Raw genomic sequence first — 22,323 nt, forward strand, 5'->3', positions numbered from 1 at the left:
CTTCGTACATCTAAGGCACCCTGCTGCTTCCTGGCAGGGATTGCTTGGTGAGGGAGGAAACCAAAATGGGATCACCAAACCTGCCCTTTGTTCACAGAATGCTCTGGAGTTCAATGACTTTATGCCATTTTTCCATGTGTGTGCACAAAAAATCCAAAACCCCCTCTGTGCTCACACACCAAAACCAGAAGAGATCTACAGTGACAACAAAATCAGTGGAACATGCTGACTGTGGACGCCAGGCCATGTTAACCAGAGCTGTTTCTGGCCTCCTCTGTACACCAGTGTGGACACCAGGCCACTACATTTCACAATTCAAGTGACTCTTGGAAAAAGCTGTCCAGGGCTTCCCTGGTGGCACAGTAGTTAAGAATCCGCCTGCCAATGCAGGGGACAGGGGTTCGAGCCCTTGTCTGGGAAGATCCCACATGCTGCGGAGCAACTAAGCCCATGCGCCATGACCACTGAGCCTGCGCTCCAGAACCCACAAGCCACAACTACTGAGCCCCCGTGCCACAACTACTGAAGCCCGTGTGCCTAGAGCCCGTGCTCCACGACAAGAGAAGCCATCACAATGAGAAGCCCACGCACCACAACGAAGAGTAGCCCCTGCTCGCCACAACTAGAGAAAGCCCGCGTGCAGCAATGAAGATCCAACACAGCCAAAAATAAAATAAATAAGTTTATTTTTTTTAAAAAAGAAAGGAAAAGCTGTCTGCCCCACTGCTCCCAATACTGCCCTTCCTCCACTGCCTCCGTGGCGTGGGCGAAAGCTTAAAAATATATCCTGGTGTATGTGCAAGAATGGCCATGCCACCATTATTTAAAAAGCAAAACCGGAAACAATCCAAACACACAATGACAGGAGAAAGAATAAAGTGTGTACCGTCACGGAATGAACTATTACATAACCATGAAGATGATCAAATTATCAGATACAACTACCAACATGGCTACATCTTAGAAACAATCACACAATACGACACTGTTCTTATAAAGTTCAAAATTCAACAAAACTCAACGATACATTACTTAGGGATCCATGTCCATGTGGTAAATTCATACTTAAAAAACGAAGAGAAGGGGAGGATTATCAGGGTGGTGGTGATCTTGGGGGAGAGGCAAGGACTGGGGAGAAGCACACACTGCTTATCTTCAGCTTCTGAGATGGGGTCGTAAGCTCATGTGTTTATCACCACACTTTTAAACTGACATACACATTACATATATTCCTTTGTATACATCCAATTACACAATTAAAAAAAAACAAGAAAAAATTACCCGCCTGGTGTCTGATCACCCAAATCTTACTCACCAGCGCTACGAAGTATAATCAGAGACGGGAGGAAGAAGCACCCCGGAGGCCTGGAAGCCGTGTCCTGGCTGCACGAGCCTGGAGAAACCACGACCTCCACCACCTCAGTTTCCTCACTTGTGAAATGAAACCCATCGGCGCTACCTACCTTGAGGGCCTCTACGAGGAGGAAAGGAGATGAGCGCTAGGTAAAGGCACAAGGCTCCGCGTGGTTCAGGGGGCAGGGGACATGTGCTCTGTCATACGGACTGCTTGCTCGGCCCTGCCTCTCTTCCCCTGAGGAATGACCTCCTCCACTCCACATTCTTCTCGGGGGCTGCCAAGGCAGGACCCACCCCCTGGGGGAGGGACAACTTCAGGTTAGGCCAGTGGGAGTGTCTCCCCTCGGATATATGAGCACAGGTGCAGGATGAAAGGACGAAAGGCAGGTGAGGTCTAATCACTTGGGCCACAGAGTCCAAAAGGGACCTTGTCGGGCTGCCCTGGTGGCGCAGTGGTTGAGAGTCCGCCTGCCGATGCAGGGGACGCGGGTTCGTGCCCCGGTCCGGGAAGATCCCACATGCCGCGGAGCGGCTGGGCCCGTGAGCCATGGCCGCTGAGCCTGCGCGTCCGGAGCCTGTGCTCCGCAACGGGAGAGGCCCCAACAGTGAGAGGCCCGCGTACTGCAAAAAAAAAAAAAAAGGGACCTTGTCCTGCTCCTGTCCCTCCTGGCAGGGCAGCTCTATCTTCATGTCTGTGAGCATCCAGCATCATTAAAAAGCAAAACAAAGACAAAAGCCAACCCTTTTCTTGCTTCAGTTCATCAGAGCAGGTTTCTGTTGCCCACACTCACGGAAGCCTGGCTGACTCAGGAGGAAACGCTGCCTTATTACAAAGCACGGGTGCACTTTAGGCTTCGGCCAGGCAGGCAGAGGGAGGTGTCAGCAGAGACTGCCCACGCGCGTCCTGCTTCAGCAGCCTAGCTGGTCCCCCCATCAGTCTCACTTGCCTCCCGAAGCTTTCAGAGTGCACCACCTCCCAGATTCACACAATTCATTTCAGAAGGATCTCCAGAACACAAGTTTCACTCTTGCCTGAACCTCGTGCAGTGGCGCCCCACTGCCTACAGCACGGGTCTCACACTGTCTCCACCCGTCACAGGGCACAGGTGACTAGCGAGGGGACAAGGGGAGGTGGCAGCTGCCGGTCCCGCTCTCCGCCCAGGTGGAAATTCCCTTCGACCTCAGAGAAGATGTGTGTGGTGACAGCAAGTGGCCTAGGGATCGGCAGTCTAATAAAACACCGTCTTTAAAAGTAAAAGCCAAATAAAGCCATGATGTTAAAAGTATGATTATCCACCTGGCAATTTAGTTCCGAATCAGATCACCCACTGCTCTTCCTATAAACAGACACCACCTTGTGTGAATTCCCATGTCACCTAAGGAAGATGACAGCTTGCTGGCCAGATGCACAGTGATCTGAATTAGCCACTCGTGGCAGTGAAAACGGTGTGTATAAAAGCGAGTTCTGTCCTTGGTCGAGCCCCTAACTTCTCATCACAGTCTATGGAGACAGACGCTCAGTGAGGAAGCTGACGCGGCTCACAGGTCGCTGTGAAACAAAAGCCACTTTCTCAGGTGGAAGTAACTCCAGTATCTTAGACCTGTTTGCCTAGAAGCCTGTTCTCCCTGCTCATTCCTGTCAATGCCAAATACCTATACCTTCATCAGGAAATGGAGGCTCAATGACCCAGAAATAATTTGAGCAAACCTATCTCACTGTGGACACTTTCACTTTTATCTTCATTAACTCTTCGGTCCCTGTCAAGTATCCTGGAAGTGGGATTTATGTTTCAGCTGCCGGGTCTAGAGGATCTTAACATTTAGACAATTTGTACGTTTAACCGGGGCAGAAAATATTGCATGTTTTTCTAGACGTATACAAATTGTTTTCTTTTTCTAGCAAAAGAACACTGTATTATCTCATTCGCTGTATTTTTTAACTGAAAGAATTTTAAAGAAAAGTAGCATGTTACCCAGATGAACGTCACTAATTTTGCCTCACAGGTGAAATCCCGCCCAATTAACAATCCCACGTCTTTTCCTTTCTTAAGAGAAAAACACACATGCACACACAATAAGCCTGCTCTCTTCAGGTGAGTGGACTGAGTGAACAGTCACTCGTCCTGGGTGACTACCTATTTATAAGAGTTTACAATGGTAAAACGCTGAAGTCCGGGGACTTCACACCAGGCCCCAGAGCAGCAATGCTAGTGAGACGTAAAAAAACACTCAGTCCTGGAGCTTGCCTTCCTGATGTCCATCAAAAACCATCACTCTTAACCAGTTAATTCTCCTTTTCTGTAAAACATGGAGGCTCCTCAAAATCTGTGCTCGAGGAAGGGCTCTCCAAGCATGTGTAGTAGTACCCAGAGCGCCAGAAAAGCACCTCATCACTGCAGTCTCTGTGCCTTTCTAATTGCTACTATAATTTAGCATTTCTATTCTACCGTATTTCCCAAACACACCTGTCTTTGGTGAATTTATGTGAATACAAACATCAGTGATGAGGTCAGGAGGCCAACTTGCTCAGAGCAAACCCACATCAGAAACAACAAAATCAGACTTCCCTGGTGGCCCAGTGGTTAAGAATCCACCTCCCAATGCAAGGGACGTGGGTTCGAGCCCTGGTCGGGGAACTAAGATCCCACATGCCGCAGGGTAACTAAGCCTGCGTGCCGTAACTACTGAGCCTGCGCACCACAACTAGAGAGGAGCCTGCGTGCCGCAGCTAAGACCCGACACAGCCAAAAACAAACAAATGAATAAATAAATATTGAAAAAAAAAAAAGAAAAAGAAACAACAAAATCGGAAACCGTCAGTGATAAGCACTCAGACACTTTCTTCAAATACGGAATGGATTTTATAAATGATTTCCCATAGCAGGATCCAATAGGCGAGCATTCCTATTGTCTTTGGTACACTATAAGACAGGTTCACCAAAACACCATGAACTGACTCACAGGGGACAGGGTCTCACACTGTATTTCCTGTCTGGGTAACTCTTAGATGGGCTCTGCGATTTCATTCAAAAGCATGTAGAACGTACTACAGAATGCCGGTAAAGAGAAATAACGCTGTTCACCATCAAACTGGGATTTAATTTCCATTCTAGAGCTCCGACCACACAGAAACAGGTTAACCTGGAGGCCAATGTCCTTGCACGTGTCCCTACAAACAGGTCAGGCAGAACTTACGAGAAGCATGGCGGACGTCCCATTGGGTCTGGATAAGTGGATGGACATTTCAGGGAACATCCTGTCGATGCGGCTAATCACGTCGTCAACATACCTGAGAGGGAGAAAGACACACAGGTGTAAGAGCTGGAGCCCTAGTCACAGAAATACAAACCTACAGTACGCTTTCCTTCTCGATTTAATTTTTCATCAGTGAAATACGTTTTTAAGAAGGCAGATGGGATTTATAAGCCTTTTAAGGAAAAATACTACTCCCCAGTTCTCCCTCTTGCTTTTTAGTGATTTAGTGACCATCCATTTTTTTAGTGATTTCTGTTGGTATTTACCTCTGTATTTCCACATGATGTGTTTTTAATGCCAGTTCTTGGTTTTTCATTTTAAGGTGTGACCTCGTGGCTTTCTTCTATAGACCAGAATTTAGTTCTGCCACCTTCCTGGCCACTGGGCTCCAATTACAGGGCCCCTTCCCTCTGTCCTCCTGGTCTAGGGATGGAAGCAGCTTCCTGTTTTGCTCACCTCTGTTTGCCTTCCTGTTTCCTCTTTGGCTTCTCATCTCAATCACCTCAATAATCAAGTCTCTGGATTAAATTCCTTCTGTTTTAAATACCTGAAGTCATTCCTGTTTTTCTGGTTTGAGTCCAACTAATTCAAATGATCTCACCATTTTTGCTTAAATCCGTATTTATTGTTTACATTCTAAAATACCTGCTATATATATTTTTTTAATAGCTGAGCTGCACAGTGGCTCGTGAGTATATTTATTTACTTGTACAGTTTTTTTGTTTCACTGGATTTTCACTTGATTCTTTTTCTGTGTACCTATGACAATTTTTTCCCTTAAACTCTCTACCTGACTCTAAAACTTCTCTGACTACGGTCAAACATATGAGACATATCAGTTTCCATTTTTTTCTTGGAAACATCCCTCTGAAAGGCAGTCTTCTGTTCTTCTGGTCCAAATGGAAGCTGTACCTATTACGATTCAATGATCATTGAGATAACTGACATTAAGCACTTAGCATGGCATAAACTTAGGGCTTAAAATTTATAAATACTCTTACTGGTATATCATGGGCATCGTGGGCATAGTCTGCAAAACTGTCCTCTCTTAGCAGGAAGAATCCCTCCCACCCCCAATACCCCAGCGGAAGCTCACTGAGAAAACACCAACCCACAGCATCAACAGAGCTGGGTCTGGCTCAGATCCTCTGAGAATAAAATCACAGCAGCATTTGTGCTCACCGTCCAATCACACGGACACAAAGGGGATGTAGAATACAGTAGCTGAGATGCAAAACTATCTGTTAAGGATTTTTACATTGGATTTCGTATCTGTTGGATACGACAAATTAAATTACATGTCCATTAGATCAGGGACATATAAAAGCTATGTTCTCTTGGGGGAAGAGGGAGATCCGCTCTCCACTCACAACATGAACAGGTTTTAGTTTGAAACCTGGGGCTCATGAGAGACAGCAGACAACACAATGCCAATTGTTAAAAGGTGAACATCAACATATGAGCTACGGAAGTCAGTAATCTTGCAGATTAACCTATCAGGTTTTCCCTAACGAACGTTATATGCAGTTTTAAACTTCAAGTTGAAAAAGGAAGGGGGAAAACTCTAGAAGGCCCAGTGGTGAGTAACAATGATAGGAAGACCAGAGCAGAGACAAGTGAGAAGAGGTGGAGGTGCGCTGAAGGCTACTTGCTCCTGCAGAAAAGAGGCTATGCCTGTGGGGAGACTCGGGTATTCTTCAAGTGTGCAAATGGCTTTTAAAACTCAGTACCAAAGAGCCATCTTCCATCTCAAGAAAGGACCACAAGGTGAGGGTGTGGCATTAAAAAGCGAACTAGCTTAGAAAGAAGAGAGTTATAAGAGGTACTGCTTAAAGGCAAGGCTCCATTCTGTTGATTTTGAAAATGGTTTAGAAAACAATCTTTCCTGGATGGCTAAGAGCCAGACTGACTAAGACATCACGCATCATCTCCCGCGGTCCCTTCTAGATTTACAGCTTCACGATACACAACCGTAGCTTTAAGCTTAAACGCTACAGAAGAGGCGAAAAGATGAGGAAAGGAGGAAATTAACTCATTTTTCACAACTGCCTACTGTTTCTTGAGATGGTGGAAGACAGGTGGCAACATTCATGTCAAAAGTTCACACCAGGTCACTGGAGACATTTTCTGCATTTACAGGCTGCTTCGCTAACAACTCTATGTGTGCGATGTAAACCCAGTTACTTCAGACTCAGCAGGAAGCAGAAATCCACTCTCCTGTGTGGGTGGAGGCCATTGCTAAGTATATGCTAACGGGGAGGGGGACAGTCAATGTCTTCTGAACGGACCCTCAATCAATAGCCATTACAGCTCTGGACGGCAGAACGCAAATGAATATGCAGAACTTGAGCACAAAGTTAACGTCGTCATTTGCTCTCCCTTGTACCTTTCACCTTGAAGGTTCCAGAGTACTTTCTAGAAAACCTGTCTCTCTAGTAGGCTGGGAATTTAGGGGCATAGGTAGGTTAGGTGATGATTCCAGAAACCAAGTTCAGTGTGTAGATTTCCAGGACTCTATGCCAACTACTCGATTTGCTTGCTTTTAGCAGGGTCCAGCGTTCTAGAAGGGCAGAGGCAACAAATGTTCCTTGACATTTCTGGAATCCTCTGTATACGAGCTCTTTACTTGTAAAGGGAGGCAGTGGCAGGAGAAAAGAGCCCCAGAAGAAATATCTGACGCGGACATGGGAAAGTAGAGAGGTCGGGGGCGGTATTTTTTGTTCCCTCCCCAGCCAGTGATCTCAGATAAAGCTCAATCCAAAGATTTTATTAAGCAAAAATGCGCTTCAAGGAGACTGTTCTTCATTCCCACACCTAACATAAAGGAGATGCAAATTTCCTTTTTACAGGTGACATTATGTATTTGCTAAAAAAGAGAAAGAAAGTCAGCTGCATCTTTCGCTGAGGAAAACAATGTCGGAATCCTAGAAGCAAAAAATCAAAACATTTCATTTTCAAATAGACCCAACCTTCAAAACGCCAATGCACCACTAGTGACTTGACAGAAATAAGGAAAGCTTGGAACGGCAAATTAAAAAGCTGGAGCCGAGATGACATTTTCTTTCTGCAGAGGGTGGGGGTTGGCATGGGAGGGGCTCCTGGCTTCCTCTGTGTGCCCCGCCAGCCCCGCCAGCGTGTGCAGAGCTCAGAGCGCGGGCCCAGGACAGGTAGGAACAGCGCGCTCCCCTCCCACACGCCACCATATGCTGCACTCCGCTCTGCGGCAGGATCGAATTACTTTAATTTTTACCTTTGGAATATAGGCAAACAAGCACTAACACGGCAGTGGTGACTAGTTTACACTTGAGCAGACGCGGTGCAGAACGACATTAATTTAGTGCCAAATTGAGCAGTGAGTCACAATTTGCACATATCTGTCAACCTGTTAACAGGGTAATAACTTGGAAAGATTGCTGTTCCTATTTACATTACAGAGGCCTTTCGAAAACGAAGAGCTGCTTGGTTCTCCTCCTTGAGGCACTCAGCTGATCAGCTGGCTGGCTGGTCCAAGAACCAGGTTTTTAGAAACACAAACTCCTAGAAATCACAGGTTCAGATCAAGGTGTGATTCATACTTTCAATATTTTCAGGTAGATAATGAACTTTTAAGCAATTAGAGAATTCCGTCTCCCTGTCCTGCTCCTCAGTTACAGTCAGACTCTCAATGGGTTCTGACCCAATTTCCCCAGTGCATCTGACGGCTCCTTCTCAGGCTTTCCAAAGGCTTCCTTAGTACCAAGCTTCAGTCTTAACTATTCCAACATCTCTGCTGCATCAGAAACAACCATGCCTTTCTCAGGATCCTAACATTCGTCTCTGAAGCCCTATAAACCTTGTTCTCTTCTGATTTTCTTCAAGTAGCTTGGCCTGATGTCCTTAATCAGAGAATTAAAGAACACGGGATCTCAGAGGTCCTCTTACTCAATGTCCCCGTCAATCTAGGGACTTAAGAGCATCTCCAAGAGATGGTCTGCTTAAATAAACAACCCTGTAGCACACCTTATAAGACAGCCCCATGCACTGCTGGACCACCAGGCTGCTTCCAACCCACTGACCAGTATCTCCCTCCACCCAATTACTTCCTTCAGCCTTGTGAAATCACACACAAATATTTCCTCTGAAACCTAAAGGCTTTCTGCAAACATGTAAAAGACTATTATTGGCTTTCCGATTTATCAGTGTTTTTAAATCTTTCTTGGGTCACAGATCCCTTTCAGAATGCACTAAAAACTAAAATATATGTCTGCACAAAATTTTGCATGTAATTTTCTGCAGTTTATAGGTCCCTTAAAGTCCAGTCATGGACCCCAAGTTCAGAATAACTGCTCTAGACCTGTTCTAGAATGAAGGTATCTGGTTTTCTTTAGTCCTTTCTGGATGGAAAACTGTAGTTTTCAATAAAGCTATCTTCATTTTAGATATATATATATATATATATATATATATATATATATATATATATTTTGCAGCCTAGAAGTGAACATAACTGAAGTGGTAGTACAGGGGGTACAATGGATCTCATAGTTCTGATCATCTTAAAATCATGCTTCCATGTTGGAGTCCAAGGTTAGTGTTTGTTTTTAAACTACTGTCTCTCACTGCTAATCTTTCCAGCAAAGTCAAGGACCTACTTCCGTGACCTTAGAGGTCACCTGATAGTAAGTAACCCTTTCTGCCTTCTACAGCCACATCACCTGTGCTTTACAGAAGCTCCTTGCTTGTAAAAAGAGAGAGCTCCCCGCTTTCTGCATCACTGCTTAAGGCACAGCTCGGTGGTGAACTTAACCTCAAGTCCTCGGAGGGCCAACGAGGCCCTGAGGTCCAGCTGCTGCTCTGCTCTGGCCTGGCCCCGCCTCCTCCCCCCAGGTCCAGAGCAGGCTCGCACTACCTTGCACGTTCTACATTCTCCACCTGGAGGATTCCTCTCGTAACTCCTCCCACCCCCATGCCCAGGTCAGCCCCGTGCATGCTTCAAGTCTTTGGGTTCCAGCTTAAATGACACTTCCTCAGGGGAACCTTCTCTGACACTCCCCCCGGCGCCCCCATCAGTCAGTGCGCCCTTCATCTCACCTCTTATGGCACTTTTTAAAAAATAAATCTTTATTGGAGTATAACTGCTTCACAATACTGTGTTAGTTTCTGCTGTACAGCAAAGTGAATCAGCCATAGGCATACACATGTCCCCATATCCCCTCCCTCTTGAGCCTCCCTCCCACCCTCCCTATCCCACCCCTCTAGGTCATCGCAAAGCACTGAGCTGATCTCCCTGTGCCATGCAGCTGCTTCTCACCAGCCAACTATTTTACATTTGGTAGTGTATATATGTCGATGCTACTCTCACTTTGCCCCAGCTTCCCCCTCCCACCCCATGCCCTCAAGTCTATTCTCTATGTCTATATTCCTGTCCTGCCCCCAGGTTCATTAGAACCATTTTTTTTTTTTTAGATTCCGTATATATGCGTTACATACGGTATTTGTTTCTCTCTTTCTGACTTACTTCACTCTGTATGACAGACTCTCGGTCCATCCACCTCACTACAAATAACTCAATTTTGTTTCTTTTCATGGCTGAATAATGTTGCATTGTATATATGAGCCACATCTTCTTTACCCATTCATCTGTCGGTGGACACTTAGGTTGCTTCCATGTCCTGGCTATTGTAGATAGAGCTGCAATGAACACTGCGGTACATGTCTCTTTTTGAATTATGGTTTTCTCAGGGTATATGCCCAGTAGTGGGATCGCTGGGTCATATGGTAGTTCTATTTTTACACTTTTTAATTCTCTCTGCGTCTCCCGTCCCAGTTGTAATTAAGCAATTTTTCCCAGTGATTACTTAAGGTCTATCTCCTCAACAGGTCTCTCCAGGGGACTGCATGACCGCCTTCTTCAAGGCTGAATCCCAGCAACTGGCCACGATGCCTGGTACCCACCAGGCACTCCTTAAATATTTGCCGAAGGAGCAGACAGGACATTAAAAGTAAGCTATGCAGACGCCAGTTAGGCAGTTATGAAACAACTACAATGCAAAGTTCTCTTTAGCAGGTGAAGATGTGACCTGTTGTGTTCACTACATTAGCCATCAAAAGTCACTAACAACGGCAACCACAGAGCCCCTCAGAACACACCTCAAAGAAGGCAGCAGAGTCTTCAAAGTCTTAAAGCTTAATACGCAGCTACAAGATCCCTGAATCTGTTTTAGGAGAAGCTCGATGCTTCTAAGAAGCAAGAGCGTTCTGAAGGCGTGCATTGCGTTATTGACATGCCAGTTTTCAAATGCTGCTTTTAATGAACTAATTAATTCTGCAAAAACATTAGTACAAAGATGTGTGCTATCAAATCAGGATTACAATACCAAAATGATAACAAAACAGAATGTGGAAGACATTTCTAAAGATATCGGTTTTGCAAAACATTAGTTGTCTCCCCTACACACTGAAATATACTGCAGAGTATCTGTTATTAAAGCCTTAAAATAACTTGCTGGACAGATGGCTTAGTTCTCTAAAGTCTGACCCCTCCTCAAAAGAAAAAAAAACAAAAAAACCCCAACAAACCTGGACTCTAGCCAGTGATCCCGTGTTAGCGAGACGTTTAGCAGCTCAGACCAGATTTAAAGAGCATTTACCCCACACAGTGTGTACGATACATGCTGTTCATTTTCTCTACCCGTACAAAATCTGCAAGTTCGGAAATCATATATTAATAAACCACCTTTCTGGGGAAAGGGTAATGCCCAGCAGATAACAAAAAAAACAAAAAAAGGAGTAATTTGCACCATCTGAAAATAATTTAAGATTTTCCTCCACACCTGTCCAGAATGATGAGACCAAAAGGACTTTGCCAGTGGGTGGAAACAGAAGGGGGTTTGTTTAATTACTTCATGAGAATGAGATGCCTGAAACTCCAACTATCAATCTCAATATGCTGAAGAAACAGGATTGGAAACCTAGGTCAAACTTGCTCACTTCCTCCACTTTGGTCAAATTCCTCAGGTTTGTAAAATATTTGTATCATCACGTAGGCCAGAGACGTTTAGTTATTCTCTAACTGTACGTAAAAAAGCAAGACTAGACGAGTGACAGACAGAAAGAGAAGCTAAGATTCCTCCACCGTCTCTCACCACACTCCCTCCCTTGCCACCTCAACCCAGCTAGCTAGCTACCTACTGTTATTCTCTTTCAAGAAAAGACACTCAAAACTTCAAAATCTCTTTATGGAAACTCAACACCTAAGCAGACATGGCTGTCAAGAGTAGGAAGACCTGCTTCCTCAGAGTGGAACTGTAGCCAGGCCACAGAAGTAGAAGGGGAGCTTTCCCCTCTTCTCTCCTGAGTAGCTTATGAACTTTGAACTACGTGAATGTGTTACCTGAACAAATCTGGGAGAACCACCTGGGCAAGCAAACAAAAGCTACCTCCATTTCCATAAGTTGAAATAAATGCACAAACACTCGCCATATACTGAAATACAGAAACTAACCTTCCTTCTTCCATTGGGTGTCAAGCAGCCCAGTAAGCCCTGAGTATGTATGAACTGGAACACATGGCAAATACCATCATAGAGGCAGAATTCTTCTTATACACGATTTAGCACGATTTAGAGAGGTAAAGAATTCAGTTTGTAAACTATCCCTATTATCTATTAACAAATATTTATTGAGTGCCTATAGTTGTCAGTAATTACTGTGTTCAGGGAATGATCTTAGGTGCTAAGGATTAAAAATAAATAAATTGTATTAGCTGGCTCACAGCAAACTTTCTCTGGAGGGACAGGTCCAGTCTGCGCTTTCTGCTGGAGAAGAGTCAGGTTGAGCAGGAAAGTAGGCCTTGCTTTCCAGTTTTCAAAGCACTTTTGTATTCTTTATCTCATTCGATCTCTCACTAACTCTGTAAAATAAGAAGGGCAAGTGCAAAACTCCTACTTCATAAATGACAGAAAAAAGGAGGTTAAGTGACCTGCCCGAGGTAACAGCACAGCTAAATGGCAGAGCCGGGCCCAGAACTGATGTCTCTGATCCCCATTCCAGGGCTTTCCTGCACATCACAGTGCTTTCATAGGTCTGTGAGGACTGCACGGAAAAAGCAGATTGCCTTTTTGTCATTCCCCGGGCTTTATAAGACAACTGAGAAAGTTTTGAGCAGAGTATTGACAAAATGGAATCAATGCATGATTTTCTCTCTTCCCAGTCGTTCAGTAAATATCCACCCGGTGCCTAACTGAGCCCAGGGACACAGTGATGCTCAGGTGGTCTCCGCCCTCAGGGGGCTCACACTTCATTTGGTTACAAGCCATCTTCCTTCAAGATCACAGGCTTATTTCCAGGAAAAAAACAGGACAACTAAGTTAAATTTCCTTCCATTCCCCAGTTGGGAGAAAATTAAAGCGCAAAGTTGGTAGGTTACAGGAAGGGGTGAAAGGTGAATACTTGTTTTGCATTTTACTTTACATTAATAACTAAAAGGTAGACGTTTTTCTCAACGTCTGTTCTTCTTGCATTAAAAATTTATTCAGGGGCACTTCCCTACAGTGGATAAGTGGATAAGACTCTGCACTTCCAATGCAGGGGGTCTGGCTTTGATCCCTCGTCAGGGAACTAGATCCCACATGCGTGCCGCAACTAAGAGTTCGCATGCCACAACTAAAGAGCCCATGTGCTGCAACTAAGGAGCCTGCCTGCTGCAACTAAGGATCCCTCGAGCTGCAACTAAGGAGCCCGCCTGCCATAACTAAGAGCTGGTACAACCAAATAAATAAATATTTTAAAAAAATTTATTCAGATATTCGTGGGTCCCACTTTTCCCTAAAATGTTGAAACAATGTATTAAGCTTGGGAAAGAATTATGATTTCACTCAACATCTACCTCCTCTGCGAGCCCTTCCATGTTACAGAGAGGGAAAAAAACCCCAAACAAACAAAACACCCGTATCGAACTTTCCAGCAAGACCAATTTACAGTAGTTGTTAAATCAGTCACCTCTGTCAGATCTGCGAAAATGACCCTCAGAGCTCACAGCCCGCTCCCTTTCATGCTGGGTTCCTGTAACCACACTCTCCCCGCACCCCTCAGGGGAAGGGCTGGCCTGGGCAGTAGCACTAGTAGCACTAGTCCCTGTGTTTTCCCACACCTGCCTGCACCTCTGGAAACAGGCCCTTTAGAAAAGACTCCTCAAACTGGAAACCGTCCCTTTGCTGGAGGCGCCTCCTGGAACTCTAAAACGTTCCCCTCAAATAAATCCTACGACGTTCCAACCAACCTTGCAATTCTCCCGCTAGAACAAGAAATCGGAAAAATAAATTCAAAAATAGTTCAACTAATTGAGAACAGTAGTGACACGACTATTCTAAATTGGTAATGAAGTAAAACTTCACATACACTCTGCTTAGCACTTCAATTCAACATCATTCGTCTAACAAGTGTCTCCTGGAGTGTTTTAACTGTGGACGTGACTACTTTTGAAATTCATGGCATTTAAACAGAATAATGGGATCATAATGAAAGTATCTGCCTCACTGAGAAACTGTTACCCAGTCTTCTCCTCCTCTCACCGCCCCTTTCTCCTTAAAGGGGCCATGCCCCTCCACGCTGCAGGCACAAACCATTCCTTCTCAGACCACTGCCAAGCGCTAGTTTGCTTTTCCCTCTAAGTTCACTGTCCAGTTCACATTTGCCCCAGACCAACAATTTCCAAAGTGTGACATGAAACTCACAGAGTGGCATGTGGGGTGGTGTTAGGTGATCTATGGATGAACACTTTCAATGTATATAGAAAAGTATATAAGTAGCCAATAAAACCTGTGATCTCATAGATATTACTTCTTAGAAAGGGGCTAAGTTTTAAAAATGAGTTTAGTTAAAGAAAAATATTACACAAATAATAGAACAGCTGACCAAAGATTATGGCAAAAATCCTATAGGTGGTTGAAAATGACTGAGTGTAGAAACGCCCTTCAAATAAGGCAGGTAATTAAACAGCTTTGTTTCAAAAAGGTTTTGCTTGTCTTTGTAGATTGCGGGGTTTTTCCATTCTTAATGAATCTTCAGTTTTAGACCTTAAAAAAAAGAAAGTTTTCACCCATACATCTGGAGCTATTGAAAAGAGGAGATACAGCTAAGCATCCTAGGAGGGGGTAGGTGTTTAGGTCAGCAATACTGCGAGGCAAGGGCTGTGGCTGATCCATCACCCTGGGAGCTGACTACACTAGAAAGCGCGTCTGGGAATCTGCTACGTGAGCACGGGACCAGGGCCTTCTTAACAGAAAATAAAATGGCTTCCACTCGGGCACCAGCATGCATGGCCACTGGCTCCAAAATTCCTTTTGCCACCCTCGAAGGAGTTAAAACTTGTACCAGAATATATTTCTCCCAGTGGAGCCAAATCTAGGATTCTACCGGTGGCAGGTAAAAGATGCTTACGGCACCCTGAACAAACTCTCAGAGGGCGCCCCCTACAGGTTTACGGTGGCCTCACCAAACCGGAGCCGACTCAACATTTACCGTATTGCCGTAAGCTGAGAAATCTTCCGGCAGTCTTTCAAATCCTGGCACAAGCTTTTACACTGCACATCAGAGGAGAAATAAAGTTAATCAGTCTGACCCTCTTGCTCACCCCCCTGCGTCCTGCCTACTTGTTCCTCTCCCACAGCACTCCCATCCCAAGGAAACTTTCCTCTGCCCAGGGAAAGGGGAAAACTTCAGAGGAACAAAGCCCATCATTTACAACAAAGAAGGTCATAAGGATGATTTGAAAAAACAAACAAACAAACAAAAAGCTTGGGAGGGTGACTTCATCCAGAAAATGTTCCTCAAAACAGTCGATAACAGGCCTCTCAGTAATGAACACAACAAGCAGATAAAAATCGGTAAGAATAAAGATTTGAACAATACTCTCTACTAACTTGACCCAAATGACATATATATTCTATGTCCCCAAACAGTAGAACACAAGTGCAAGTGCAAATGGAACATTCATCAAGACAGACTACAAGCTGGGTCTTAAAACAAGTCTCAAAATTTTACAGAATGTGTTCTCTGACCACCACTGAGGTTAAAAATCAACTTAAAAAAATATATCAGGAAAACTCCCCCCCGATATGTAGAAATTAAACAACATACTTCTAAATAACTCATGAGACAAAAAAGAAATCACAAGGGAAATTAGAAAATATCTTGAACTGAATGATCATAAAAATATATCGAAATTTGTGGGATGCAGCTAAAGCCAGGCTTGGAGGGAAATTTATAGTTTAAAAGACCTTAAAGAAAAAAAGAAAAATGACTAAAAGATCAAAGATCTAAGCTTTCATTTTAAGAACTTAGAAAAAGAAAAGCAAATGAAACCTAAAGTAAGAAGGAAGGAAGTAATATTTGTAAATGAGTGAAATACAAAACAGATTAAAAAATAGAGAAAAATCACTGAAATCAAGAGCAGATAATTTGGAAAATAAATAAATAAAATTGAGAAATTTCTAGCTAGACTGATCAAAGAAAAAGAAACAAGACACAACTTACCAATATCAGGAATGAACAAGAAAACATCACTCATTCTAGAGACATTAAAAGGATAATAAAAGAATATTACAAACAACTTTATGCAAACAAATTCGACAAGTTAGATGAAATGAACAGTCTTGGAAAGATATAAATTATACAATTGATATAAGAAGAAATAAAAATCTAAATTGCCCTATATCTTTTTTTATTCATTAAATTTGTTATCAAAAGTCTCCCCATACAGAAAACTCCAGGCCCACATGGATTCACTGGTTAATTCTAACAAAAATTTAGGGAACCAATAATACCAATCTTAAGGAAACGCTTTCAGGAAACAGAGGAAGAAGGAACATGCTCAACTGATTCGATGGGGCCAGAATACCCTCATCCTGAAACTAGACAAAAGCACATTACAAATAGAGAAAACTACAGACTATATTCCTCATAAACAAAGACATAAAATCCCTTAACAAAATATTAGCAAACAGAATCCAGCAATACATAAAAAAGACAATACGTCATGATCAAGTGACCTCTAGAAAGGCAAAGTTGAATTAACACTGAAAAATCACCCCATGTTGTGGTATATACATAAAATGGAATATCATTCGGCATAAAAGGGTGCATTTTGTGTAAATTATACTTCATTAAGGCTGATTTTTTAAAATGTTTAGAATATGTGTTGAATTCTCTGCACTACCGTCAAATATTAATGGGGTGAGAGTCAAATTAAGCATTTTAGATAAGTCTTCGGGAGACAAGGAGAGAGACTGGATCCTCTGGGGACTCTAGGTGGTGAGAGCTTGGTTTGCTGCACTAAGCCTGTGTGAGTGTCAGGAAGACCATGTGCAACAATGCAGCCCAAAACCAGGCGAGGGGCAGGGGCAGCACGTGCAGTCACAGTGCTCAAAGGCTCAGGTGCGAAGTTGGGTTTCATCATCATCACTGTCTTCTCATCAGAGCCTGGGCCCAGTCCTTACAACTGCGGTGTAAATGGACATGAATCCATAGAAAGTACGAGAGGAGATGCAGCCTTCACATACCAAACACGCCCACAGCAGCAGAATTTCAGCAGGACAGCCTCATACTGTGATGCTCTTTTGGCCTCCGTATTTGCCCACCTGGATTATTAAGCATTTCACATGCATTTAAATATAGAAAACATTTTGGATATGTTTAGACCTGTACATTACTACTAAAGCAAGATATTTCCCTGAGAACAATTTTTGGATACTTTCTTTTCAGATGGAAAGGGAACAAAGGCAGTACTGTAGTTCAGATCATAAGATCGCGAGTCGCACTGGATGGGTTCAAGTTCTAGCTCTACTAAGTGAGGCAAATTACTGGTGCCACCATTTTCTCCATCACCCCATCTTAGCCCAAAGTGTGTAGGGCAGTGTGCGTAGCTGAGAGAATCCTGGATTAAGTGTAGAAAGATCTGGGCTCTATCCTGGTTCTCCTGCTCACTCACAGGGCCACAGCGGGCAAATCATCTAGCCCTTCCAGCTTTGGTTTCCTCTTCTTTGGACTAGATGATCTCTAAAGGTCCTTCCAGCTCTGGTCAGTTCAATATACACTCCCTGAGAGCCCACTATATGCACAAAGAAGCAACTATACAGTTTCTAAAGACTATCCATCTTCGAATGGTACATATGGTGATTATTATAGAAAATTCAATCAGTCAGAACACCCCATTCCTTAACCTTTGTGAATAATTGAAATCTATTGTACTTTAGTAAAATTCATCAGTGTTTTAACAGCAAGACTATTTCAAGTATACAGTCCTGGCATAAAACACATTGCCTTTGTCACTGTCTAGTGGGGCCCATTGCTAGAAATGTCTGAAGAAACGTATAACTAGAAAGGATTCCTGCAACCAAGTCTTAGGACTAAAGATGAGTGTCTTAACAAGAACCCCAGGAAACAGCAATTCTGTAATCAAGGAAATTTACAGGAAGGATTCTACCCACTAGAGCTCACATATGAATATTTCCTGTGGCTGAGCAGAATGCTCCAGGGCTCCTGTAATTAACGGGCACACAAGGAATACATCTTTCACCTGAGGATCTGAGAATAAAATAGATAAAATCAAATATTTACTTGAATGCTAATGACTTTAGGAATAGAAGTCAGGAACATAAGCATACAGGTCCTTAAATTCTTAAACTTCAGACACCCACTCTCGTAAACAGAAGATCTGCTACAACAAACAGATGCAGCCGTAACTCAGATTTGGTTATGTTATATCCATCACTCCATGTAATGCTCCAAATATCACCATATACACCTACCCTATGAAGGCTTTAACCCAGTTCTGACCCGTGAAGGGGGGTGTGTGTGCGCAGGTGCGCATGTGCATTGGGGACGCAGCTCATAGTGATGCAATGTCCGTTTCTCCTGCTCGGATCCCTCCGTTGTCCTCGACACGGAGGACTCAGTGAATCACCCTGTGAATGAGTCGACAACACAATGGTGTCCAAATCAAACGCTTGGAATTGTGTTAATCCGGAGGATTACGTGTAAAAGGAGAGGGAATCATTCCATTTTGGTAAAAAAAGGTGTAGTATCAACGTGAATAATAACAAAGGGATGACAAATTGGAGGGTATGCTTAGAAGATGAACACACCAAGTAATCCTTTTTGGAAACAAGGTGTACAAAGACTTAACAACCAGGGGAGAGAGTCTGTCCCTAACAGAGAGGAGATGATACAGCTACTCCTGAAACGTGCAAATGGAAGTTGCTGAGTGAAGACAGATCAATTATTCTCGGTCGATGAGAATAATGAGAGAGTTCCAGCAGGGAACACCGAGGTTAAATATCAGGCACAACTTTACAAGTGGAAGCATCGCTAGCAGAGTAGAGAGGCTGCCAGGAGGCAAGGAAGTGACCGCCTGTAGAGGCATTCAGGGTTAAACCTGACACCTGCCTAATTATGCCTGGAGTTATTCCTGCCACAGTTCAGGAGAACAGCAGAGATGTGCCATCAGAGAGGTCTGTTCTGATCTAAAGGAGGATGAAAACAAGGAGGTTAAACTCCTGCTTTTCAACACTTTTAACCCTCTGGTATAAGTGAGGGTTTTGCCCACTGGGCAAAACTCTTGACATTTAAACCCATCACAAGCCTGTTAAAATGGCCTGCAATATGCTGCAGCGGGCAAGAAATCAAGATAACGGGGACTTGTTTTGGAGAAAAGAAAGGCAGCCGTCTGGGAGGTCGCTCTGGGTGATACACACCACACCCAGAGAACAGTATGTCCTCCCTGCCCGCAATGCTCTATGACATTTTTCAGTCCTAATTCAAAGCTTCCTTTGTTGAGTTCCAAACGGGCACATTATTTGTTGTTAAACAGTGTAAAGTGTTTAAGCTTGATTAGCACGACTCAGAAACTTTTCATCATTTTCAGGAAGGTTCTAAGGGCCTGCTGACCGCTCTGGGAAACACGACTTTTTTCAGATTTCCACTGTAAATGATGACTGACCATTGGCCTCTGCATTCCAAGGCCTAATGAAGGCAGCAGGGTACAGGGCAGAACTCGCACCTTCATTAACTAGCTGAGGGATCCCGTGCTGGGGAAAGACCTAAGCTAGCAGAGCCCACGTATGCCCACTGGGACCCAAAAGCTCTCAGGCTAAAAGGCTTTTTGCTCACTCTCTGAGATGACAGCACATACAGTGTCACTCCCAGCACTTTTTTTCCTCCATGAGAAGGACTTCAGTGAATCTGCCATTTTTGGAAATACAGTCCAAGAGTTGACAGATTTAAGAATCATAATAATAGCCCCCCCCAAAGAATCATATAATTCTGGAGCTGGAATGCAACTGGGAGGATGGCTAGTCCAAATTCTTTACTCTTTGGAAGTGAAACTGGGGCACAGAGGCTGGCGGGCTTGGGTAAAGCCTTCTAGCTGGTTGTAGACCAAGCTGGGATTAGAATGCAGACCTTCTGAATCTCTTCCGGTCCTAGATACGTGGCTACTAATAAATGTTATGAACCAGTAAACTCTTCCAAAAGACAGATTTAAGAGCGTCTTAGAGTCACGTGTAAAAAAGTCGTCATTGTATTTTTCCACTGCAGTTTTTACAATATTCTTATCCACTCTCATTTTTCCAACAAAGCATTCTGGTCATAGTTTAAATGTACTTGAAATTATGCCACACGGTTTGGAGAAATCTCCTCGATCTATTTTCAAGCACAGACTTTGGAGAAATAATGAGTTTGTGTTAAATGCACGCTTGGACGTACTCAACTCAATCTAGGCGGGATGCTGCCCCGTGCTCAGTATCTGCTTTAGTATTTTCTGAAAAACTTTTGGAAAAAAAAAAAAAATCCAGTTACACGCATTTTCAGCACTCTTCCCTTCAGCGAAGAGGTAAAGCTGGATGAAGAGTAGAGTAAAATGGTTTCATTTTATGTGGATTTCAAGTAACGGGCTAATGATTTTCATTCTGCAGATGTGGATGACACTTCGGCATCGATTCGAACACGCTGGATTCATCTATTTTGGTTTGTGAGGAAGTTTCTACTCTAAAGATAAAACTTCAAAAAACTGAACATATATTTCGAAAACCTGTGCTGCACTGGCCAGTAAAATATTGAAGCATCATGTTCAACGAGACCATTTTCAAGCCATACATCACTTTCTGTTTGGGTCCCAGCCAACTGTTTCAAAGTTCATTTTTACAGTGTTCAGGGATAATAACAACCGTATCATTCACAGGAGCCATGTCCAGTCAATTTCTACAGAGAGTAAATGGAATTTTTCCAAATAGATCAAGTTTTAGTGGAGAGAACAAGGACCCCCTGGGGTTAGTATTTCTGAAACAAAATGGCCAGAAATTAAGTTTAGATAATTTCAGGGTATATTTTTCAAGTGTGACTGGCTCAAAATGGGAGGGCCGCCACCTTAAACATGACATTTTTTAAAGCGCCCAGAAGCAGCAAGCAGAAAAAGAAGATGGGAACAACCATGATTCCTGTGTCATGGCAAAAGGATTTCTGATACCAACAGCTGTAAGGGGCAGGGCTCCATCCCTGCAGCCTGGCCTCATTCGTCTACCACTACCGGACAATGGGCTCTTCCTCGTTAGCAAAGGTTTCAGAGGCCTCACGCCTATGTCTTTGGATGCCTGAATTTAATTTTATTCACTTTTATGACTATCTTTTTAAAACACAGACATATTTATTCCTAACAAGAAAACAAATTTATTTTATTAACGTTATAGGCATCAACTCAAGCCCTTGTGCTTTATATTTAAAGTTGTTTTTTTCCGGTTTCTTTTCCTGTCATGTAAGCATTGGCTCCGGGCTGTTGTGAGTGTGTGTGCTGCATGTTTCCAAACGCGTTACCCTGACAACCCAAAGAAAATGGGCTCTGCAGGAGGGTCTTTGACAGTCTGGGGAAATGACAACAGCAACATCAGTGAGGCCCTCGCTCATGCTTCTTGGTTCTTGACTATGTAACAATTTGTTATGGGGGCCAGAAACTGAACAGTGACTAAGTGAGTGCGCCCCTATACGATGCTGGTGACCCACGTGGCATTAAGTCCCTCCAGTCTGACTGTGAGGCAATGGAGAAAGCAGCAGAGATGCTGAAAGGGGTGAACACATGGGCTCTGGGGAACTTGGGCATGTAAGTAAACTCTCTCAGCCTCAGTTTCCTCAACTAAAAAATGATGGTAGTGGTTGCATTTAGCTCAGAAGGTTGTTAGGATTAAATAAGGTGTGAACTACTTAGAACAGTGCCTGAAACCGGGTAATTACTCAGAAAACAACAGCTGCCTGAGGTGGTGGTAGTGGCGGTGGTGGTGATGATGTACGACTGTGAGGCAGTATCCCGGCTCATCTGCGCCTTTGTTAATTCCTTCAATGCCAAGATGGTCAACGAAAATTTCATCCACTGAAGGCAAATCACTTTGGCCCCTTGTTAGGCCCACAAATAAAGCACCATGGGGATTTTTTTTTTTTTTTTGCAGTACACAGGCCTCTCACTGCTGTGGCCTCTCCCGTTGCGGAGCACAGGCTCCAGACGCGCAGGCTCAGCGGCCATGGCTCAGGGGCCCAGCTGCTCCGCGGCATGTGGGATCTTCCCGGACCGGGGCACGAACCTGTGTCCCCTGCATCAGCAGGCAGACTCTCAACCACTGCGCCACCAGGGAAGCCCACCATGGGGATTTTTAATGATGTAAGAACAAGAGGAAGAAGAGGGGAGTTGGTG

The 22,323-nt window shown here is 43.9% G+C and overlaps 1 protein-coding gene across 6 annotated transcripts in view; it reads right to left on the reverse strand.

Annotated features, from left to right (window-relative positions):
• MED27 (mediator complex subunit 27) overlaps positions 1 to 22,323 on the reverse strand; it is a 199,251-nt gene that overhangs the window by 63,024 nt on the left and 113,904 nt on the right. For all 6 annotated transcript variants that reach the window (XR_016393674.1, XR_016393673.1, XR_016393672.1 and 3 more), the window contains one exon: positions 4,552 to 4,645. Coding sequence is in view for 3 of the 6 variants with exons in the window: in XM_089913921.1 (XP_089770047.1) it covers positions 4,552 to 4,645 (94 nt within the window). In the remaining 3 variants the exon portion in view is untranslated. The remainder of the gene's footprint in view (positions 1 to 4,551; positions 4,646 to 22,323) is intronic.

This window comes from Delphinapterus leucas, chromosome 6, assembly GCF_059928025.1.
Source record: "Delphinapterus leucas isolate spDelLeu-1000000601 "Yukka" chromosome 6, BTC_Dleu_Yukka2, whole genome shotgun sequence".
NCBI classification, from domain to species: domain Eukaryota; kingdom Metazoa; phylum Chordata; class Mammalia; order Artiodactyla; family Monodontidae; genus Delphinapterus; species Delphinapterus leucas.